The sequence below is a fragment of the Hemicordylus capensis genome, chromosome 3 (genome assembly GCF_027244095.1).
Source record: "Hemicordylus capensis ecotype Gifberg chromosome 3, rHemCap1.1.pri, whole genome shotgun sequence".
Lineage (NCBI taxonomy): Eukaryota > Metazoa > Chordata > Lepidosauria > Squamata > Cordylidae > Hemicordylus > Hemicordylus capensis.
This window is the reverse complement of record NC_069659.1, coordinates 41,573,733-41,592,862: the sequence shown is the minus strand read 5'-3', so window position 1 is coordinate 41,592,862 and position 19,130 is coordinate 41,573,733. Positions and strand designations below refer to the sequence as shown.

General features: G+C 43.5%; 1 protein-coding gene across 2 annotated transcripts in view; it reads right to left on the bottom strand.

Annotated features, from left to right (window-relative positions):
* PDS5B (PDS5 cohesin associated factor B) overlaps positions 1-19,130 on the bottom strand; it is a 152,981-nt gene that overhangs the window by 53,006 nt on the left and 80,845 nt on the right. For both annotated transcript variants that reach the window (XM_053308801.1, XM_053308800.1), the window contains exons 15-17: positions 10,329-10,377; positions 2,883-3,022; positions 2,687-2,802 (exon numbers count right to left, since the gene is read on the bottom strand). In XM_053308801.1, coding sequence (XP_053164776.1) covers positions 2,687-2,802; positions 2,883-3,022; positions 10,329-10,377 — 305 coding nt within the window. The remainder of the gene's footprint in view (positions 1-2,686; positions 2,803-2,882; positions 3,023-10,328; positions 10,378-19,130) is intronic.

Genomic DNA, 19,130 nt, shown 5'->3' with positions numbered 1-19,130 from the left:
TTTTTTGATCATTCTGGAACCTAACCCCCCCTTCCCCCATAGAAATAATGCCTCATTACTTGCGGTGGTAGGCAAGGAACAGAACCCTTGTGAAAATGAGGTTTTCCTGTATTATACACTTTGTCTTTTGCTGTAAGATTTATTCACAACACAGGATAGAAGAGGGAAGGGTGTGAAGAGGTAGAATAGATGCATGTTCCAGGGGATCTAGAAGGCATCCCCAGAGACTCCTTCTCTACTGCCACTCTTGAGCAGAAGAGACAGTACTTCTTGTAGATTTGGGTCATGAAGAGGTCAACTTGGGGAGTCCCCAACCAACGGAAGACACTGGAAAGGACATAGTCGATCTCCCATTCATGTTGGCAGGTGAAGTCTGTTTCTCTGCTGAGATTGTCTGCCAACATATTGTCGGTGCCCTTGATGTCAAGTGATAAATGTGATGTTTTCTGCACCAATCCCAGACACCCAAATCTACTTCTCCTTTTCATCTTCAGGAAATGGCACTCATTCTCTAAATGCCTGCCTACAGGCAGTAATGGGCTGGATGAGGGAGAACAAATTGAAGCTGAATCCAAGCAAGATGGAGGTGCTCATTGTGGGGGCTCAGAATCTGAGGGATGTTAGATCTTCCTGTGCTGGGTGGGGTTACACTCCCCTATAAGGAGCAGGTGCACAGTTTGGGAGTATTCCTGGACCCAGGCCTCACCCTGGTATCTCAGGTGGAAGCCACGGCCAGGAGTGCTTTCTATCAGCTTCGAATGATTCAACAGCTGTGCCCATTCCTTGAAGAGGATGACCTCAAAACAGTGGTGCATCAGCTGGTAACATCCCGGCTTGACTATTGCAATGTGCTCTACATGGGGCTGCCTTTGTACGTAGTTCAGAAACTTCAGTTAGTTCAAAATGTGGCAGCCAGACTGGTTTCTGGGGCAACCCGGAGAGATCATATTATGCCTGCCCTGAAACAGTTACACTGGCTGCCAATATGTTTTCGGGCAAAATACAAAGTGCTGGTTATTACCTTCAAAGCCCTGAACGACTTAGATCCGAGTTATCTTAGAGAGCGCTTTCTTCTGCATGATCCCCACCGCACATTAAAGTCATCTGAGGAGGTCCGTCTCCAGTAACCACCAGTTCGTCTGGTGGCGACTCAGAGGCGGGCCTTCTCTGTAGCTGCTCCTGGGCTGTGGAATCCACTCCCGGCAGAAATCCATAATTCGAGATCATTACTGTCCTTCAGGAGAGCCCTTAAAACCTATCTGCTTGGCCTTTCCTTCCAGGGTTTTAAAATGACTAAAAAACTGTTTTAAATTGTTGCCCTGTTTCTCCAGGATTTTTTAGCTGTTTGAATTGTTTAATTGGTTTTATTCTGTTTTTATAGTTTGATTTTAACTGTTAACTTGTTTTAATTGTTCTTACCTTGTTGTAAACTGCCCTGAGCCATTTTGGAAGGGTGGTATATAAATCAATCAATCAATCAAATAAATAAATAAGAAAGATGAGATGGAGAACAATGGGGAGTTGCTTCAATGAGGAGGCGGATGGAGTCTTTGGAATTTCCAGCACACCAGAGTGATCATCGTTATCAACATCGAGGCCGTAAGAAACCTTTAAAAGTAGAGCTGGATGGCGCTGCAATTGGCAAGACCAGAATGGTGTCAATGTCCTGGAATAAAGGACATTCCCTTGACATAGACGGTGTTGATGGGAAATTCTCCCCAAGGATCAGTGTTGAGAGGGTAGTTGGAGCAGAGAGCATCAGCTTGAGCAGAGCAGTATTGGATGAGACTGGTAGAGTAACTGACGCTGATGAAAGACCAGCTCAGGCAAAGACAGACAGTGGAGGATGCATGAAAGTCGATGTCGGTATCAACGTCAAGATCAATTCCAGTGTCGATGGCGGGGCTGTGGAAACCCCCTCAACAATTTTCAGCGAAGTGGATGACGAATGTGAGCTAACAGCTTGGACAACAACTGATAGAGATGGTGTCTGGAAGGCACTTAGGGTTGACAATGGCAGTCATTTATGAGGTTGCATTGAAGGTGGTGGGTGCCTCGATGCTGTCATTGATGTTGAGGTCAACGGTTGTGTCGGTGTCTGCAGAGGTGCAGATCCAGAGGATGCTCTCTGAGTCGATGTTGACAGTGAAAAACAAGTAATCAAACCAAAGTTACTGAGCGTGTGTGAAGGGCAGGGTATCAGAGCATTATGAGGAGCCTGAAATCCTTCTGTGGTGACTACTCCACAGGGGCAAAACCCATGTTGTGAAGGATACTAGATCACCATTAAGATCTTACCATCAGTGTTCCCTCTAAAGCATGTGCATGTGCGTGCACTCACACATTGTTTGATGTCTGCTCAATTAATTTTAGATCCCACTCAGGTTGAATCAGGAAGGCCCCACTCTGAAGGCATGTGTGCACACACTTGCCTTGATACTGCTGCCCAGAACAAAATTCATTCCTCACACAGATGGAAAAAATTAGAGAGAACACTGCTTACTATTATTTAAACCCTTTTTAAATATCTTCTTTTTTTGGACTGCAAGCCCTTAAGGGACAGGGAACCATCTTCTCATTATTCATTTTGCTATGTAAACTGCTTTGAGATTTTTTTTTTGTTGAAAGGCAGCATAATATTAAAAACCACCACCACTGTTTTAACCCAGAAACTGAAAAAGTATACCTGATAGATTCTGTATCAATGTGCACCGGAGCTATTCTCTCCAGGAGGAACTTTATCATTTCCAGGAACGGGTTTGTAGGTTGCTTGGGATTGCCTAACTTCTTTGTAATATCTCGCTGCAATATTCATAGTAAACACATTAACAGACATACAATTCAACAATCAAAAGTACTTATATTTTAATAGTTCGCCTTACCACACATCCTTCAGCCTGTTTACATGAACATGTTGGACTAACAAGCATTTCTAGCTGGTGTCTTATTTTGTCATCATCTTCCAAAACTTGAGTGAATTTCTTCATGAAATCTTGTGCTTTGCCAGGATCTGGCAAGTTTCCTTTAAGGAAAAAAAAATAAGGTGAGTTAGAATAATAAAATTTTAGAGATGGAAGGGGCCTGGAAGGCTTCTAGTCCAGCCCCTGCTGAGTGAAGGAAACTGCTATAGCACCCCTGACAGATGACCATCCATTCTCTGTATTTTTATTAAAATAAGGCTAGTCTTTCCAAACAGAGTTAACCGTCAGTCTTCACTATGGCTGGAATTTTTCACTGATAGTAATAAGAAGAACATAAGAAGGGCTCTGCTAGATCAGACCAAAAGTCCATCCAGTCCAATATCCTCCCATCGCCCCCCAGTGGTCAATCAGATCTCTCTAGGAAGGCCACAAGCAGGACATTTGGGCAACCAGCCCTATTTCACGGTAGCTTCCAAGCTGGGCATTCAGAGATACACTGCCTCTGAGTCTGGAGGCAACATTATACGCATCATGACTAGTATCCATTGATAAGATTTGTCCTCAGTGAATTTGTCTAATCCCCTTTTAAAGCCAACTAAAACCACCAGTTATCACACATTCCACCCAACCTAAGTGAGCTATAGACATACACAAGGAGAAATCTATGCAGGGGTCAGTCTGCTAACAAGACATAGTGAATCAGTTCAGTCAGAGGATGGATTAGCACTCTGTGCTGGGCTCACCACTTCTGGCTGTCTGCCTTGCCGGCTGCCCCATCTAATGGTGGCAGTGATGCCAAGGCTGCCACTGTACCGCACTTCCTCCTCCTGCTCATCCATTTTGAAAAAGCAAGGGGCAGGGAATGGAGCAGAAGCACATGTGGCAGTGGCTACCTCCACTGCTGCAACCAAGTGTGCATCATGGATGGGGTGGGCAGCGCACTGTGCTGCCTAAGGCACCAGTGGGGCTTGGGCCAAGCCTGAACATGCCCTTGCAAGCAAGTAGGCACAAAAATCCTTTATAAGTTCGAGTTGATTGTAAACCGCCCAGAGATGCAAGTTTTCGGTGGTATACAAATACATTAAATTTAAAAAAAAATTAAAAAGCATGTTTCCCATGCTGAAGGAACAGTACCTATCCTATTACCAACTGTGAAAGGGGACAGAGCGTACTGGCATAACTTAATCTGCCCTAGCAAAAGCAATTCATGCGTAGATGACAAAATCTCTAGCTAGACCAGTTTCAAATGCATACATATATCTGATATGTTGCCTATGTACAACTTAATAAGGATATAAGAATCTTATCAGTTCTGTTTCACTCTTTATCTGTGGGTTAGCAATGTTCCACATTCTGCTCTAGCTGCATTCCAATTTAAGATTGAGAAATTCTAAACTTAATTTCAGAGCTGGTGCATGACATTTACCACAGCTTTCCATTTGTTCTATTGGTGTCCTCCCTCCACCACCCATCCCCCACATAACTAAACACACCATCACATCAAAGATTGCTTTTTGAATGGTGTTTTGTCAGTGTGCACCATTGCTTGTGTGCATCAATGGGGCACAGAAGAAACTGAAAAAGACAGGTTGCTTATCTGTAACACGATCTGGAGATGATCCATTGTCAGTCATGAGAAACAGGTTACTGTGCCTGCGCAGGGATCTCACGGATGGATTAACTAGCTCCTCTCTGGCACCGCTCCGTGCCTTGCTTTTCTCAGCAGACGGGCATCATTTTGTCTCTGTTTCTTGGAGACCTGTCTGATGATAGTTTACCCACACAGTGTGGGATTCATTGATCAAGCAGGTAAGTCAGTCTTGTGTTGAAAATGCTGCAGCCGGGAGGTATGAGTGAGTCTCATGACTGACAACGGATCACCTCAAGATCATAAGTTACAGGTAAGCAACCTGTCTATCCGGAAATGATCCATTGTCATCATGAGAAATGGGTGACTAGCTAGCTCCCCCCCCCGGTGGAGGGTGCAGCCATTTCACCCACAATTGGAGAACCCGTTTGAGAACTTCTCTCCAGCGTTGGCTTCTGCAGCCAAACATAAGTCGACAGCATAATGTTTGATGAAAGGCAGGTCCAATGACCAGGTAGCAGCAGCACAGATGTCTTTAAAGCGGAGACCAGATAAATGTGCAGCGGAAGCAGCATACGCTCTCATGGAATGTGCTTTGATGAGTCTGGGAGGTTGTTGATTCTATAACTTGTATGTTAGGAAAATGAGCTCCACCAACCAGTGGGAAAGCCTCTGTCTGGAGATGGAAAGACCTTTATTCTTGCCTTTAAACAAGACAGAGAGCATCTTCGTCCACCTAATATTCACCGTACATTTCAGGTAGTAGAGCAGACAACGTCGTACATCGAGGGAATGTAAGGCCTTGTCCAAGTGAAACTCAGGATTTTGAAACAAGGAGAAGAGAACAATATTCTGATTCAAGTGGAAGTCCGTGACCACTTTAGGCAGGAAAGCTGGGTCAGTATGCATCATAACCTTGTTAGGACAGAATTGTGTATATGGCGCATCTGTGCGCAAGGCAGTCAATTTGCTCACTCACCTGGTGGTAGTTATCCCTATCAAAAAGGCAGTTTTAAGCGTTGGGTAATGTAGACTGGCTTCATGAAGAGGCTCAAAGGGAGCTTCCATTAGGGAGGCTAGAACTAGGGAAAGACTCCATTGTTCTGTAGGAGCAGATTATTAACACCTCTCAAAAACTTCTTGGACATCGGGTGCGAGAACAGAGTGGCCTTCCCAGCCGGCATGCTTAGAAGAAACAGTGGCAAGGTAGACCCGAAGCGACACATTAGCTAAGCCAGCATCCTTCAGGCTAGTAAGATAACGGAGGACCTGAGTAGGAGAACCTTTCAGTGGGTGAAAGCCATGGGGTCCTTTGTGTACACTGTGAAACGCTTCCACTTACTCGTGTAACTCTTTTGAGTGGAAGCTCTTCTAGAGTTGAGAAGGATATTCTTCAATAGCCAACCTTCCAGGCCATGAGCTGCAAGGTTCGTGGAGATGGGTGCAAGATTTTTCCCTGCATCTCTCGACAGCAAGTCCAGTTCCAGAGGTAGGTGAGAGAAGTTGCCTTTTGTCAGTCTGAGTAGTGACGCAAACCAAGTTTGGTACAGCCACCAAGGTGCTATTAAGATGGCTTGTGCGTTGTCATGTATCAGCTTGCCGACTACCCTATTGAGCAAGGATAGAGGGAAAACAGGTAAAGTAGCCCCACCCAGTGATGTTGACAAGCATCCCCTAGGAAGGCATCTCCAACACCCGCTCTGGAACAGTACTGCAGAAATTTCTTGTTCGTTGCCAAAGCAAAGACATCTATGTGAGCAAGACCCCACTTCTGTATAAGATGGTCCAGGCAGGATTGTTTCAATTCCCATTCGTGATGTTGCTGGCCGTCCAAGGTGCTGCTGAGATCATCAACCAAGACGTTTTGCAGCCCCTTGATGTGAAGAGCCGTCACGAAGATGTTTCTGGAGATGCACCAAGTCCATAGCTGGGAACTTAGAGCAGAGAGAGATCGGGACACCGTGCCCCCTTGATGGTTCACATAGGCTATAGCCGTAGAATTGTCCATCAGTAACTGCACAATCACATTTTGAAACAAGGGAGCAAAAGACTTGAGAGCCAAATAAGCGGCCATCAACTCCAAAACGTTGATGTGCATGTGGCATTGGTGCACTGTCCAAAGACTTTGTACATGATGATCGCCGCAATGGGCTCCCCAACCCACAAGGAATGCAACAGAGGTGACACAGAGTGACGGAGCTGGAGTGATAAAGGGAACGCCGCTCAGAAGGTTCTTTCCATACTTCCACCATGTTAGGGATTTCAATATCTGTGGAGAAATCTCCAGGAGCATCCCCTGGCTATTGACATTCGGCCAGAAGACCTGAAGGTACCACTGTTGAAGGGGTCGCATCTGTGCGCGGGTGTAGAGAACTGTGGATTTGCATGAGGCCATGAGACCCAGTAATCTCTGGACACGATCAGCAAGTTGGCGAATGTCGTGTTCGAAGTGACTGACGAGTGTGGAAAACTGTCGAAACCTGTCTAGAGTTAGGTAGGCAAATGTTTCGTTTGCGTATCCAACTGGGCACCTATGAAGAAGTCTATGAAGAAGTCCGAACTGGCTGAAGTCTGGATTTGGCCCAGTTGACTTGGATCCCGAAGTTGTGCAGGAGATGAAGTGTGAACTGGATATGGGATTCTAATTTGCATTTGTCTCTGTGCACTAAGAGCCAATCATCTAGGAATGGGAAGACAGTGATTCCTCGAGTATTCAAGCAGGCATAGATCACGGACATACATTTTGTAAAAACTCTGGGTGCCATGGATAACCCGAAGGGTAGCACCCTGTATTGGAATGATAAACCTCCTATAGCAAACCTGAGGAATTTGCAGTGATTGCTCTGGATCTCGATATGAAAATACGTGTCCTTGAAATCTAACATGGCAAGCCACTCCTCCTTGTCCAGGAGTGGAAAAATTCCCTGCAACGTTGTCATACGGAATTTTCGTGTATCCACATATTGATTCAGGTCACAAAGATCCATAATGGCTCTGATTCCCCCATCTCCCTGGGGACAAGGAAGTAACAGGTATAAAATCCCCACAGACGATCTATCCACCGCACCAGGACTACTGCACCGTTCTCCAACAAGACATGTACTTCTTGCCAAAGAGCCAGAGTTGGAGGGATGGACTTGATGTCCTCGAAACCTGGCAAAGTTATGAACTCTGCTGGACCTCTCGGCGGCGTTCAATACCATTGACCATGGTATCTTTCTGGACTGCCTCGCGAGTATGGGAATCAGAGGTACGGTGTTGGAGTGGCTCTGGTCCTTTCTTGGGGGGAGGGCCCAGAAGGTGGTGCTGGGGGACTACTGCTTGGCCCCATGGCCATTGGTCTGTGGGTTCCTGCAGGGTTCAGTCTTGTCCCCCATGTTGTTTAACATCTGCATGAAACCGCTGGGAGAGGTCATCCAGGGATTTGGACTAAGCTTTCAGCAAATATGCAGATGACACTCAGCTCTATCTCTCCTTGTCACCTGATCCTAGGGAGGCGGTGGATGTCCTGATTCGGGGGCTGGAGGCCGTGAAGGATTGGATGTGGGCTAATAAAGTGAGACTAAATCTGGACAAGACAGAGGTAATGTTGGTTAGTAAGAGAGCCAATCGGGATGAGGAGATTTTACCGGTTCTGGATGGGGCTGCACTCCCCTTGAAGGAGCAAGTATGCAGATTGGGGGTACTACTGGACCCGGCTCTGCTTTTGGAAGCTCAGGTGGAGACAGTGGCCAGGGGTGCCTTTGCACGGCTTCGGCTAGTGCGCCAGCTGCATCCCTTTCTCGAGAAGACAGATCTGGCCACAGTTACCCATGCCTTAGTCACGTCACGGCTGGATTACTGTAATGAGCTCTACGTGCGCTGCCCTTGAAGAATATCCAGAAACTGCAGCTAGTGCAAAATGCGGCAGCCAAGGTTTTGTCTGGAGCTGCCTAGTGGCAGCACATCACTCCCCTTTTGAAAGAGCTGCACTGGCTACCAGTTTGTTTCCGGATCCAATTCAGGATGCTAGTTTTAACCTTTAAAGCCCTTAACGGTTTGGGCCGGGGATACTTGAGGGACTGCCTGCTCCCAAGGGCTCGCTTGACGAGGTCATCTGAGGGGGCTCTATTCCGGGTGCTGACAATGAAGGCAGCTTGTTTGTCATGCATGTGGGACAGGGCCGCTCCTCAGTTTCTATCATGGCTTTTTACTCAGGCTTTCATGTGATTGTCTCCATTGCTGCTTCTTTGTATATTGTATGGTTATTTTTATGTATGTATTTTTTAAAAAAGTTAATTAGAACTGTTTTTATATTTTAGCATAATATTTTAATTGTGTAATTTTTATAGTCCTGTTTTAATTTTTTTCTATGTAAACCACCTTGTGATTCAACCACCTATGTGAACCACCTTGTGTTTGCTTCAAACAGGATCTGCAAATCCTACAAGAAGCAGGGACATGTTGGTCTCCCAAACAGAGTAAACAGTTCATTTTGAGCAGTGGAGGGAAGTTTTGCCCGACACTGAGAGCAATGCTTAAACGGCGTTTTCTTTCTCTCAGCCATGACTTTTCCGACGGCAAAGTCGTGGAAGGGAGTCATCAAGTCCAAATCAAAGTCCCAAGAATAGTCCACTTACAGTCCGAATTCAAAGTACCGAAAGTTCAAATATCTGAGAATGAAGTCCAAGTGAAAGACAAAGAATAGTCGAGGTCACAGTCCGAGTTAGCACTAGAAAATCTTTCTGAAGTAACAATTTCTTTTCTAAAACTGAGGAGCAATGAACCAGAGGTCTCAATGCATGAGCAATCAAAAACAAACTGAGACAAAATGGTGCCCGGCTGCCGAGAAAAGCAAGGCACGGAGCATGTGCACAACAGGGAGGGGCGCCAGAGAGGAGCTAGTTAATCCATCCGTGAGGTCCCTGTGCAGGCACAGTAGCCTATTTCTCATGATGACAACAGATCACTTCCAGATCTGTGGGAAACTGCACCTGCACAGTTGCCTATACAAAGTCCGGAAATAAAAAATGGGAGACCAGCTAATGGATCAGTGCCATGCTATGAACAAGATTAGGTAATTTGAAATCCCCAAATTCAAATGATCTGAATGGGGAAAACCTTCGACACATTCCTACTTCATTAGAGATCTAGCCGACATAAGAAAGAAATGGAAGAAATAGCCATATAATTAATGTGAAAGCAGATATTTAAAACCACTATATTCCTTCTTCTCCACAATAATTTGATAGACAATAACAAAGAAATTTGAGGAAAGCGAATAGTTCAATAACAATATGCTACACAAACTGCACAAGATATTTCATTCAGATCGGGGGTTCTTCTGAGCAGGTGATACTGCACAAATCAGCCAATAAACTAATGCTCTAATCAGCATTTATTCCTGTTACCAAATGCTAGTCTGTATAAAAACGTATCTGCCTCTATTCCATTAAGGAAACTGACTGTATAATAAGTGATCTAACCATCCAGAAGGAGAAGCAGAACTCCTAACAGTTGTGTATGAAACAAATTTAGAGAGTACATGTAAGACATCATTCAACAATGTAGTGAACACATAAGGCAGATCCCAAAAGCAGACCTCTCTTACTTCTTAATTCCAGCTTTCAATCAAACACTAACTATTGACATACTGATGCTTGGACTGGAGCACATAATATTATTTCTTTACACAATTTGTTCTACTTTAATTCAAACAAGTCATTGACTTGGTATTATCTTAAAGTTGAATTGAAACAATATGAGGTCATATCAGTCATTCAGAGCTAAAGATTAAACAAGTGTCTGCTGAAGGATTAAACAAAGAAATCAAAACTTACTTGTTATTACCATCACTTTTGAAAATATAGCTTTACTACTGGCATCTGTCTGCAAATTGAAGAGAGAAAACACTTTAAAGTACAGACAATATAAACTCACAGGCCCAGGTCAGATGTCACACAGAACCATGGCTTAATTATAGTTCTGTGTGATATTCACAAGTTTCAGACACATGCACAAGGGGAGGAAATTTTAAACAAAAAAGCATTTGCAGTGATGTCCAAACCCAGCAAATCCCAGCTTGTTCTAATCAGACAAGCTGGGATTTGCTCAGTTTAGCCATTTAGGCATTTGCTCAATTTAGGCATCACAGAAAGCCTCAGTTTGTTCTAAAACAGGACCAGAACATGTAAACTTCTACTCCGCAGCTATGAAGGGAAGTGGAAAGCATGTGAATGTCACATGGAACCCTTGTTAATCCAGGGAATTCGACGTGATGTCTGACCAGGAGAGTGAAAGATAAAGTGTGATTTATAAGAGTAAATCATTTAAGCAACATGCAAGCTCATTGTTTTTAATTATTCACACAATTATTATTTTATGTATTTATCAGATTTTTAATACTGTGTGATATGTACATCTATAGGCAGTGTACAAAATTTAACACACAATATAAGAATAAACACAAATTAAAATTCCACAAATCTCATAGAACAAGATATAAAAATTAATTCCAGTTAAAAGACTGAAAAAGCAGGCCCTTCCTGAAAACAAACCGAGTAGATGCTCTTATTTTAACAGGGAGCATATTCCAAAGCCCCGGGGCAGCCACAGAGAAAGCCCAGTCCTGGGTTGTCACCAAACGACTCAGCGGCAAGCATAACTGGACTTCCCCAGGTGATCACAATAGGCGAGAAGAGTATTTCATGACCTTTCATGACACAGAAGGCACTCTCTTAAATACCTTGGACCTAAGCCCTTAAGGGCTTTATTGACAATAACCAGCACTTTGTATTCCCCCCGGAAACATTTTGGGGCCTATGCAAAAGTTCGATGTTATGTGGTCCCTTCGGGTTGTCCCAGAAACCAATCTGGCTGCCGCATTCTGTACCAATTGTAGTTTCTAGACTATGTACAAAGGCAGCCCAACATAGAGTGCATTACAGTAGTCATGCCTGAAGATTACCGGCATATGTACCACTGTTTTAAGGACATTTACCTCTAGAAATGGACATAGCCGACGTATCAGCTGAAGCTGATAAAAAGCGGTCCTGGCCACTGCCTCAACCTGAGAAACCAGGGAGAGTTTTGGATCCAGGAGCACTCCCAAGCTACGTATCTGATCTTTCCGGGGGAGTGTAACCCCATCCAGGACAGGCAGATCTAAACCATCTCTCAGGTCCCAATCCCCCAGTCAGTATCTCCGTCTTATTCAACTTCAGTTTGTTATGCCTCATTCAGCCCATTACCGCCTCCAGGCAGGCATTTAGGGAAGATAGACCATTCCCTGATTATATGAAAGTTAAATACAACATAAAGTTGGGATTTTAAAACAAAGCAAGAGAATTTGAGTACACAGGTTCTCTTCAACTATGATGTAATATACTGCAATCCAAAATGTATTCACTTATAACAAGATTAACTTTGGGATCAACAGAAATTAGGATTGAGCCATTTGAAAAAAATAAACCACAGGATGGGTTACTCCCCACCCCCACCTTTAACCTATAAGCATAAAAATAGTTAAAAAGTTAAAACAAAGAAGATTTGGAGCTCCTGAAGGGCACTTAGGTTTGAACTTTTGTTGCTACATGTCCAGGAGCTGACAGGGCAAGCTACTTTTCAGTAACTACTTGCTTTGTCAGCAGGAAAGCTGCAGTGAAAAGTTTCCAAAACATGTACAGTACTGTTCACTTATACTCACAAAAACTGCTTTTTGTTACTGCGGCCATGGTCAAAATAAAATATTAAATAACTCTGATTATAAAAAGAGACCAGCACAGTTTAAGATACTAGTTAAAGCCAAACATTTAATATGTTTTAATCACTGCAATAGATTTCATAACAGTTAAGTTGAAATATTACTCAGAAATATGGGAAGCTGATACCTTAGTAACCAACTTAGTTTGAACCATTTACTAGAGCTATTTCCCCACCAACACCATCCCGGTACTAAATAAGCAAACTGTAAAGATTTCTTGAAACAATATGAGGGTTGAAGGTTTTTTAAAGACATAAAAGCACTGCATTTATAATTAACATAAATAGCAGTAAGTTTGAAACAATTACCCAAAAATGACAATAGTATGAAAAAGAAAGAGACTAAGAACCAACCCACCGGATAACTTAATTCCATATTCCAATTTTCAGTTTTAAAAAACTAATTTACATCATTAATAATACTTGAGAACCCACCACTTCATTTGGTGTAGTTCTATTCCAGAGCAGAGCAAATGGTTGCCATTTTTCTTTTGATCGCTGCTGCCTATTAAGATCATCTGGGGAGGTCCTGTTACGGTTGCCACCGGATCGTATAGTGACAGCTCAGGGCCAGGCCTTTGCTGAGGCTTCCCCAGAGCTTTGGAATGCACTTCTTGAACTCAAAGTAAGAGCTTCTCCATCTCTGATGGCTTTTAAAAAGACCCTTAAGACACACCTGTTTTCTTAGTTTTTAATTAAAACTAATTTTAAACAGCTTAATTTGTTTACTCTGTAAAATTGTTTTGTTTTGTGAATTACTTTAAATTGATTTTATTCTGTGAAAGTGTTGTTTTTATTTTATGTTTATATTGTAATTTGGATTATGTACCCCATAAAAATAAGCTATCAATATCAGCTCCTCATACTAACAATTGCCTTTAAAACAGGGGAAATATTAATGGCATGCCAGAAAAGAGCAGTGTACCCTGTATAAAGTAGTCAAGCTTGAGGAGTTCCCCCTTGATTATCTGAAGAACATGGGAAAGACCGACTTACTTACTTACTTATTTAATTTTTGAACCGCCTTTCTGCCTTGACAAAAGCACCCAAAGCAGTTTACAATATTAAAGAACAAGGAAATTTTACATAAGATTAACAAAACATTGTCTCAAGCTGTTGGTCTTTTCAGGAGCCGAAGACATTCAGAGCTCGCTGGCCTTTCTTGCCTTCTTCTCAGGGCACACAGGTGTTTCAGTGCTCCTGGGAAGGTCGGAGAGAGGCTGTCCCAAGAGTCCTCACAGGCCAGGGCTGGTCTCCATGGGAGCCCATGTTATGCTCTCCTCTAGCCTCTCTCCCTATTTCAAAAACAGCAGCCAATGAAACATCTAGGAATACTATAGTTCAGTGTTTCTCAACCACCGGTCCCTGGACCGCTGCCGGTCCCCGAAGGGTTGAGTGCCGGTCCCTGACTGGGAGTCAACCCACCCCCAACTGAAATCAAGGCACTCACTTCCTCAATTTTGCACATGGCACGGAAGAGGAAGAGTATCACGGAGGCATGGGACCCTTCTTGTGCCTTGCCTCCACGTGCTGCTGAGATCTTCCTACAGCTATCTTATTCCCTATCTTTACAGCTTCAAACTGTGTGCGATGCGGGGGCATGGAGGAAAAAGTATGGCAGTGGGCGCCACTTGAAGGGCTGCTGGTTCTTGCATGCTCATTGTTTGCAGCCAAAGGTTGGTTGATTGAAACCCAGCTGCCTGTTGTGGTCGAGGCGCCTTGAGAGGGAACACTGTTTCCCTCTTGCATCAGTGGGGCTTGCTTGTATGTTGTTTTCATTGGCCCCATGTAGCTTTTGAATTTTTCTAATGGCCCAACATCCCCTCTCCATTGAGTAATCACAAGCACCTCCACTCCAGACATACTGGAGACAAATTTGTTCACCCAGGCTTTTAGATTCAGGGGTTCTCAACCTTGGGTACCCAGACGTTGGTGGACTTCTACTCCCATAATCCCCAGCCATAATGGCCAAATGCCATTGTTGTTGGGGGTTATGGGAGTTTAACTGAGGGACCCAAGGTTAAGAACCCCTAATATTCAATGTTTGCAAAAGATTCCAAATTTTATTATTTTAATGCTTATATTATTTTCATTCTAAACTGCCCAGAGATGCAAGTTTTGGGCAGTATAGAAGTCTGATAGATAGACAGACAGACAGACAGACTTGAAACCCCTTTACTAACTCCTGGTCGGGAAACTGCGCATGAAGAATGTAGCGGTCCTTGAAACGCTGCACGAAGAATTTAGCGGTCCTTGACTCCAAAAGGTTTGAGAAACACTGCTATAGTTGACCAGATTGATACTAAATAGATGCCAAGAATATTCTTTCATTACACCCATCCATATAAACTAACTTGAAATGTTCATTTTAAAATAGAGAGTTAGTTCTTCAGCTGCTCACGGCTCTTAGCCAACTGCAAGTTGACTTATCAGAAGTTAATGAGCAGTATAAGTTAATTATGAGAAAGTGCCACTGAAATTAATGGGAATTAAATTAGTGATGACTGACTTTTATAGATTTCAGTGGTGCTTAGTCATGACTAATCTGGATGTTGTACAATATGTCTAAATGCAATTGTTAAAAGTTCTGGAGCACATTCCAGCCTACAAACAACCCAAACAATTTAGATCTATTACTAAGAGGAAATTAAATCCAATACTATTCTTGGAGTATGTCAGATGCATTCTGTAAAGTCTTCCAGAGAATTAAGCATACATGTGGCAATTACTTAAAATTAACCTCCTGAGTTCCTTATCAGAAAAATCAGGCAGCATAGGGCACAGTTTTTCTGTCAGAATTCGGCATAATCTGCTTTTAAAATGCCTGCTCAGATCACTTATTTAGATAAAAAAAGATTTGGATCTCATGTTCCTTCAGAGTTGTGATTATTACAGTTTTGCTGCTATGAAGACATTTAAGGGTATCAAACATTCCTGACATTTCTAGAAAGTTCTAATAGTCCAACTGTTTAGTGCAATGTTGATTCACACATGGGTAACTATGGAGAAACAGGACAAGATAGAACCAGGACAACGTAAGTCATACTCCCTTTTGTTGGTCTTAGAATCAAACATCAGATTAAGATGGAGCAACAACTAACTGCTAGCTGGTCCTGCGCAGAACATCTGCACCCTAGTTATCCATCTTTTGCCCCTCCCCAGACAATCTGGCTCCCTGCCCTGCCTTCCCCCCTCCCCCTCTCAAGCCATCCCCTGCCATCCGGGATGGCAGCAGAGGTGGCGAAACGTCGCTCCCCCCGCCACACACACACCTCGCTCCCACACACAAACACCTCACCACTGTTCCCTCTAAGGTGTGTGCACGTGCACACACTCTCAAGTTTTTTGAGGTCAGCTCAATTCAATTTAGATCCTGCTCAGGCTGAATCAGGAAGGCCCCATTCTGAATGCAGGTGCGCGCACACTGCCTTGATACTGCCGCCCAGAACAAAACTCATTCCACGCAGAGATGAAAGAAAATAGATGGACCACTTCACCTCACTCTCTCACTCCCCCCACTCCCCCCCATCCCCAAGCCTCTCCCCTCATCTCAGGGAGAGTGGCATCATGGCGGCCTAGGCCAGCTCTACAGCCAAATCGGGGCTTTCCTTCTGGCCTGCACTGATGGCCCTCAGTGCACTCTTCTGCCCTGGCCATCCTCCTCGCAAGGAGACTCAGCAGGGCGACAGATGCCGCTGCTCAATGTCTCTTCTTCTTCCTTCCTTCTTGACGCAGTGCCTCCTCCTCAGCAGCTGCCCCTCTGTCTGCCCCTCAGCTCTGCTCCATGCCTTCTCTCTCCTCTGGACAACTCTTGCAAGATGTGCCATGTGCCACGGGATGTGCAATATACGTCTTAAAGCTTGCATATATATGTATACATGTGTGTGTGCGCGTGAGCGTGCGTGCATACACACACACGCACACCCCTCTAAGCATCCTCTACTACTTGCTTCAAAATTAGCAACATGGTATTCGGAAGAATTATGGGAGCTAAAGCAGCAAGGTAGACAACTAGAGCGAAAGTGGAGACAGACTCAGCGTGAATCCGATAAATTACAACACAGAGCACATTTGAAGATCTATGCGCTGGCAATATGGGTGGCAAAGCAGCGGTTCTGCTTCCGCAAACATCCATCAGAGTTGTCTAGGGTTGTGAGAGGGCTAGTACGTGCCCCCTCCCCCTTGAACTTGGAATCTTTGATCACCCACTGTGGCATTTTAAATGACTTTTTAAAAAGATAAAATCTCTCATATTCGGGCTGAACTGGATTCTACATTTATTGCAGAATCTACCAGGGAGGTGTCCAGCAACTCCACTTATGGGATCATACTGGATCATATTCAGTCTGACTCCTGAAGATGTGGACAAGCTGCTTCAGACTGTAGTCCTACCACCTGTTCTCTTGACTCTTGCCCAACTTGGCTCATCTCTGACAACTTTTAAAAAGTCTTTAAAGACGCATCTGTTCACCCAGGCTTTTAACTGATATTGTTTTGATTGTTTTAATGATGTTTTTAGAATATTGTTTTAAAATTTTAAGTTGTGTTTTACATTTCTTGCTTTTAAATTTTTTGTTTTTGTTTTTAATTAATGTTTTACTTTTTTAATCTTGTTGTAAACTGCTCAGAGACATAAGTTTTGGGCGGTATAAAAATATGTTAAATAAAATAAGTAAATAAATAAAATTTCATCTGCCAATAGTACAATCAAAGAGGGTCTGCTACATAAATGTTTTTCTGAGGGAGAGCAGGGTCCCTCCTTACCTAAAGAGACTATTATTAGACCTTACTTGAAGAAACCTACACTGGATCCCTCAGAGATAGCCTGTTTCCAATCTTCCATGTTTGGGCAAGCTAGACTGAGAAGGTGGTGGCCTCTCCACTCCAGGCAGTCTTGGAGGAAACAGATTACCTAGACCAGGGCTGCTCAACTTTGGCCATCCTGCAGATGTTGGCCTACAACACCCATAATTCTGGGCTATTGGCCACTGTGGCTGGGGATTATGCGAATTGTAGTCCAAAAACAGCTGGGGGCCAAAGTTGAGCAGGCCTGATTTAGACCCATTTCAGACTGGCTTGGGGGTGGGCTATGGGGGTTGAGACTACCTTGGTTGGCCTAATGGATGATCTTCAATTGGGTATTGGCAGAGGGAGAGTGACTCTGTTGATCCTTTTGGATCTCTCGGAGGCTTTCTATACTATCGACCATGGTATCCTTTTGGATCCCCTGAGGGAGTCGAGATTGGGTGGCACTGTTTTACAGTGGTTCCATTCTTACTTCTCTGGCAGATTCCAGATATTGTCACTTGGAGACTGTTGCTCTGCAAAGCGGGCATTAATGTATGGAATTCCACATGGCTACTCGGGACTGGGCATTCTCTGACTGGTCCAGGGTGCTGGAAAACACCCCCTGTTAAAATAAGTGTTTCTCCATCTCTGGCTGTTTTTAAGAATTCCCTTAAGATGCACCTGTTTTCTCAGGCTTTTAATTAATTTTAATTCATTCATTCATTCGATTTCTATACCACCCTTCCAAAAATGGCTCAGGGCGGTCTCACAGAGATTGATTTGGTAATTGTTTTTATATCAATTTTAATCGTTTTATCCTGTTTTTGTATTTGTTGCTTTACCTTGTGTAAAACCTTCATGTCAGGTGGTACAGAAATGTGATAGATAAATAGATAGAGAAACAGACAGACAGGAGTAACTTTCTTAACTGGGAGGCAAGAAATATTTCCCAAAACAACTCTCTGAATTGCACAGACTATCCAGATAAACATCTAGCTGTACATCCATCCATAAACAACAGAGCATTGCTACATCGTATTGTCACCCTGGGTAATTTGAAATACAGGAGTGATTTTCATTAGATCTTCTTGGGAGTAAAGAAAGGCAAGACTAAGGTCAATAATTCCTATGGAAGCACTAACAGTTTGCATTAGCATGTCTCACAAGAGTGAAACGAACTAATAAAGGTTATGTTAATACTAGCCCAAGAGATGCTTGATTGCCAACTACCTGAAAGAAAGCCAAGACATAGCAACTGCAGAAAGACATTTTATTGCGAACGCTTTGCTCCCTGAGAAGTACAAAAAATTTTTTTTATAAGAGGAGCCCTCTTAGATCAAACCAAAAGCTCTATCTAATCCAGCATCCTGTTTACTATAACCACCAGCTGGGAAGTTCTCAAGCAGGAAATGAAGGCAACAGACCTTCCACACTGTTGCCTTTCAGTAAGTGGTATTTGGTGGCATACTGCTTCTCAACATGGAGGTTCTGTTTGGTTATCATGGGAGTTGTAGCTGATTATCATGACTAACAATGGGTGAAAGACTTATTTTCCATTGATTTGTCCAATTTCCTTTCAAAGCCACCTAAAGCAATTCACATCACCGCATCTTGTGGCAGTGAATTACTTATATTATATGCTGTGAGTTGTAGTTTCTTCGACTTCTCCTGAATCTACCACCAATCACATTTCATTGGGTGACCTCGAGATTTAGCATCATTTTTTTAAAAAATCCCTTTTTCCTCACTTTCTCCATATTATGCATAATTTTATAAGTCGATATACAGTCATCCCTCGCCAATGGTGGTTTTGAGTATCCGTGACTGGGAAATTGTGACCAGTCTCACCAAACGCAACCTGAGTATCTGCGACTTGGTGAGGTTTTTTTAAATGATGGGGGGGTGTTTCTGCAGTTTTGGGGGGTTCAGAGGTTCAATTCACTCATTCCTCTTGCTGACCCTGCCAATTCCTCATGATTTAAAGTGATTTTGAGGGGGTTTGGGGGGTTCAAAATTGCCTTCAAGAGATTTTGTGGGGGTTCAAACATTTCCAGAGGTTCAATTTGCTCACTCCTCTTGCTCTTTCTTGGTGT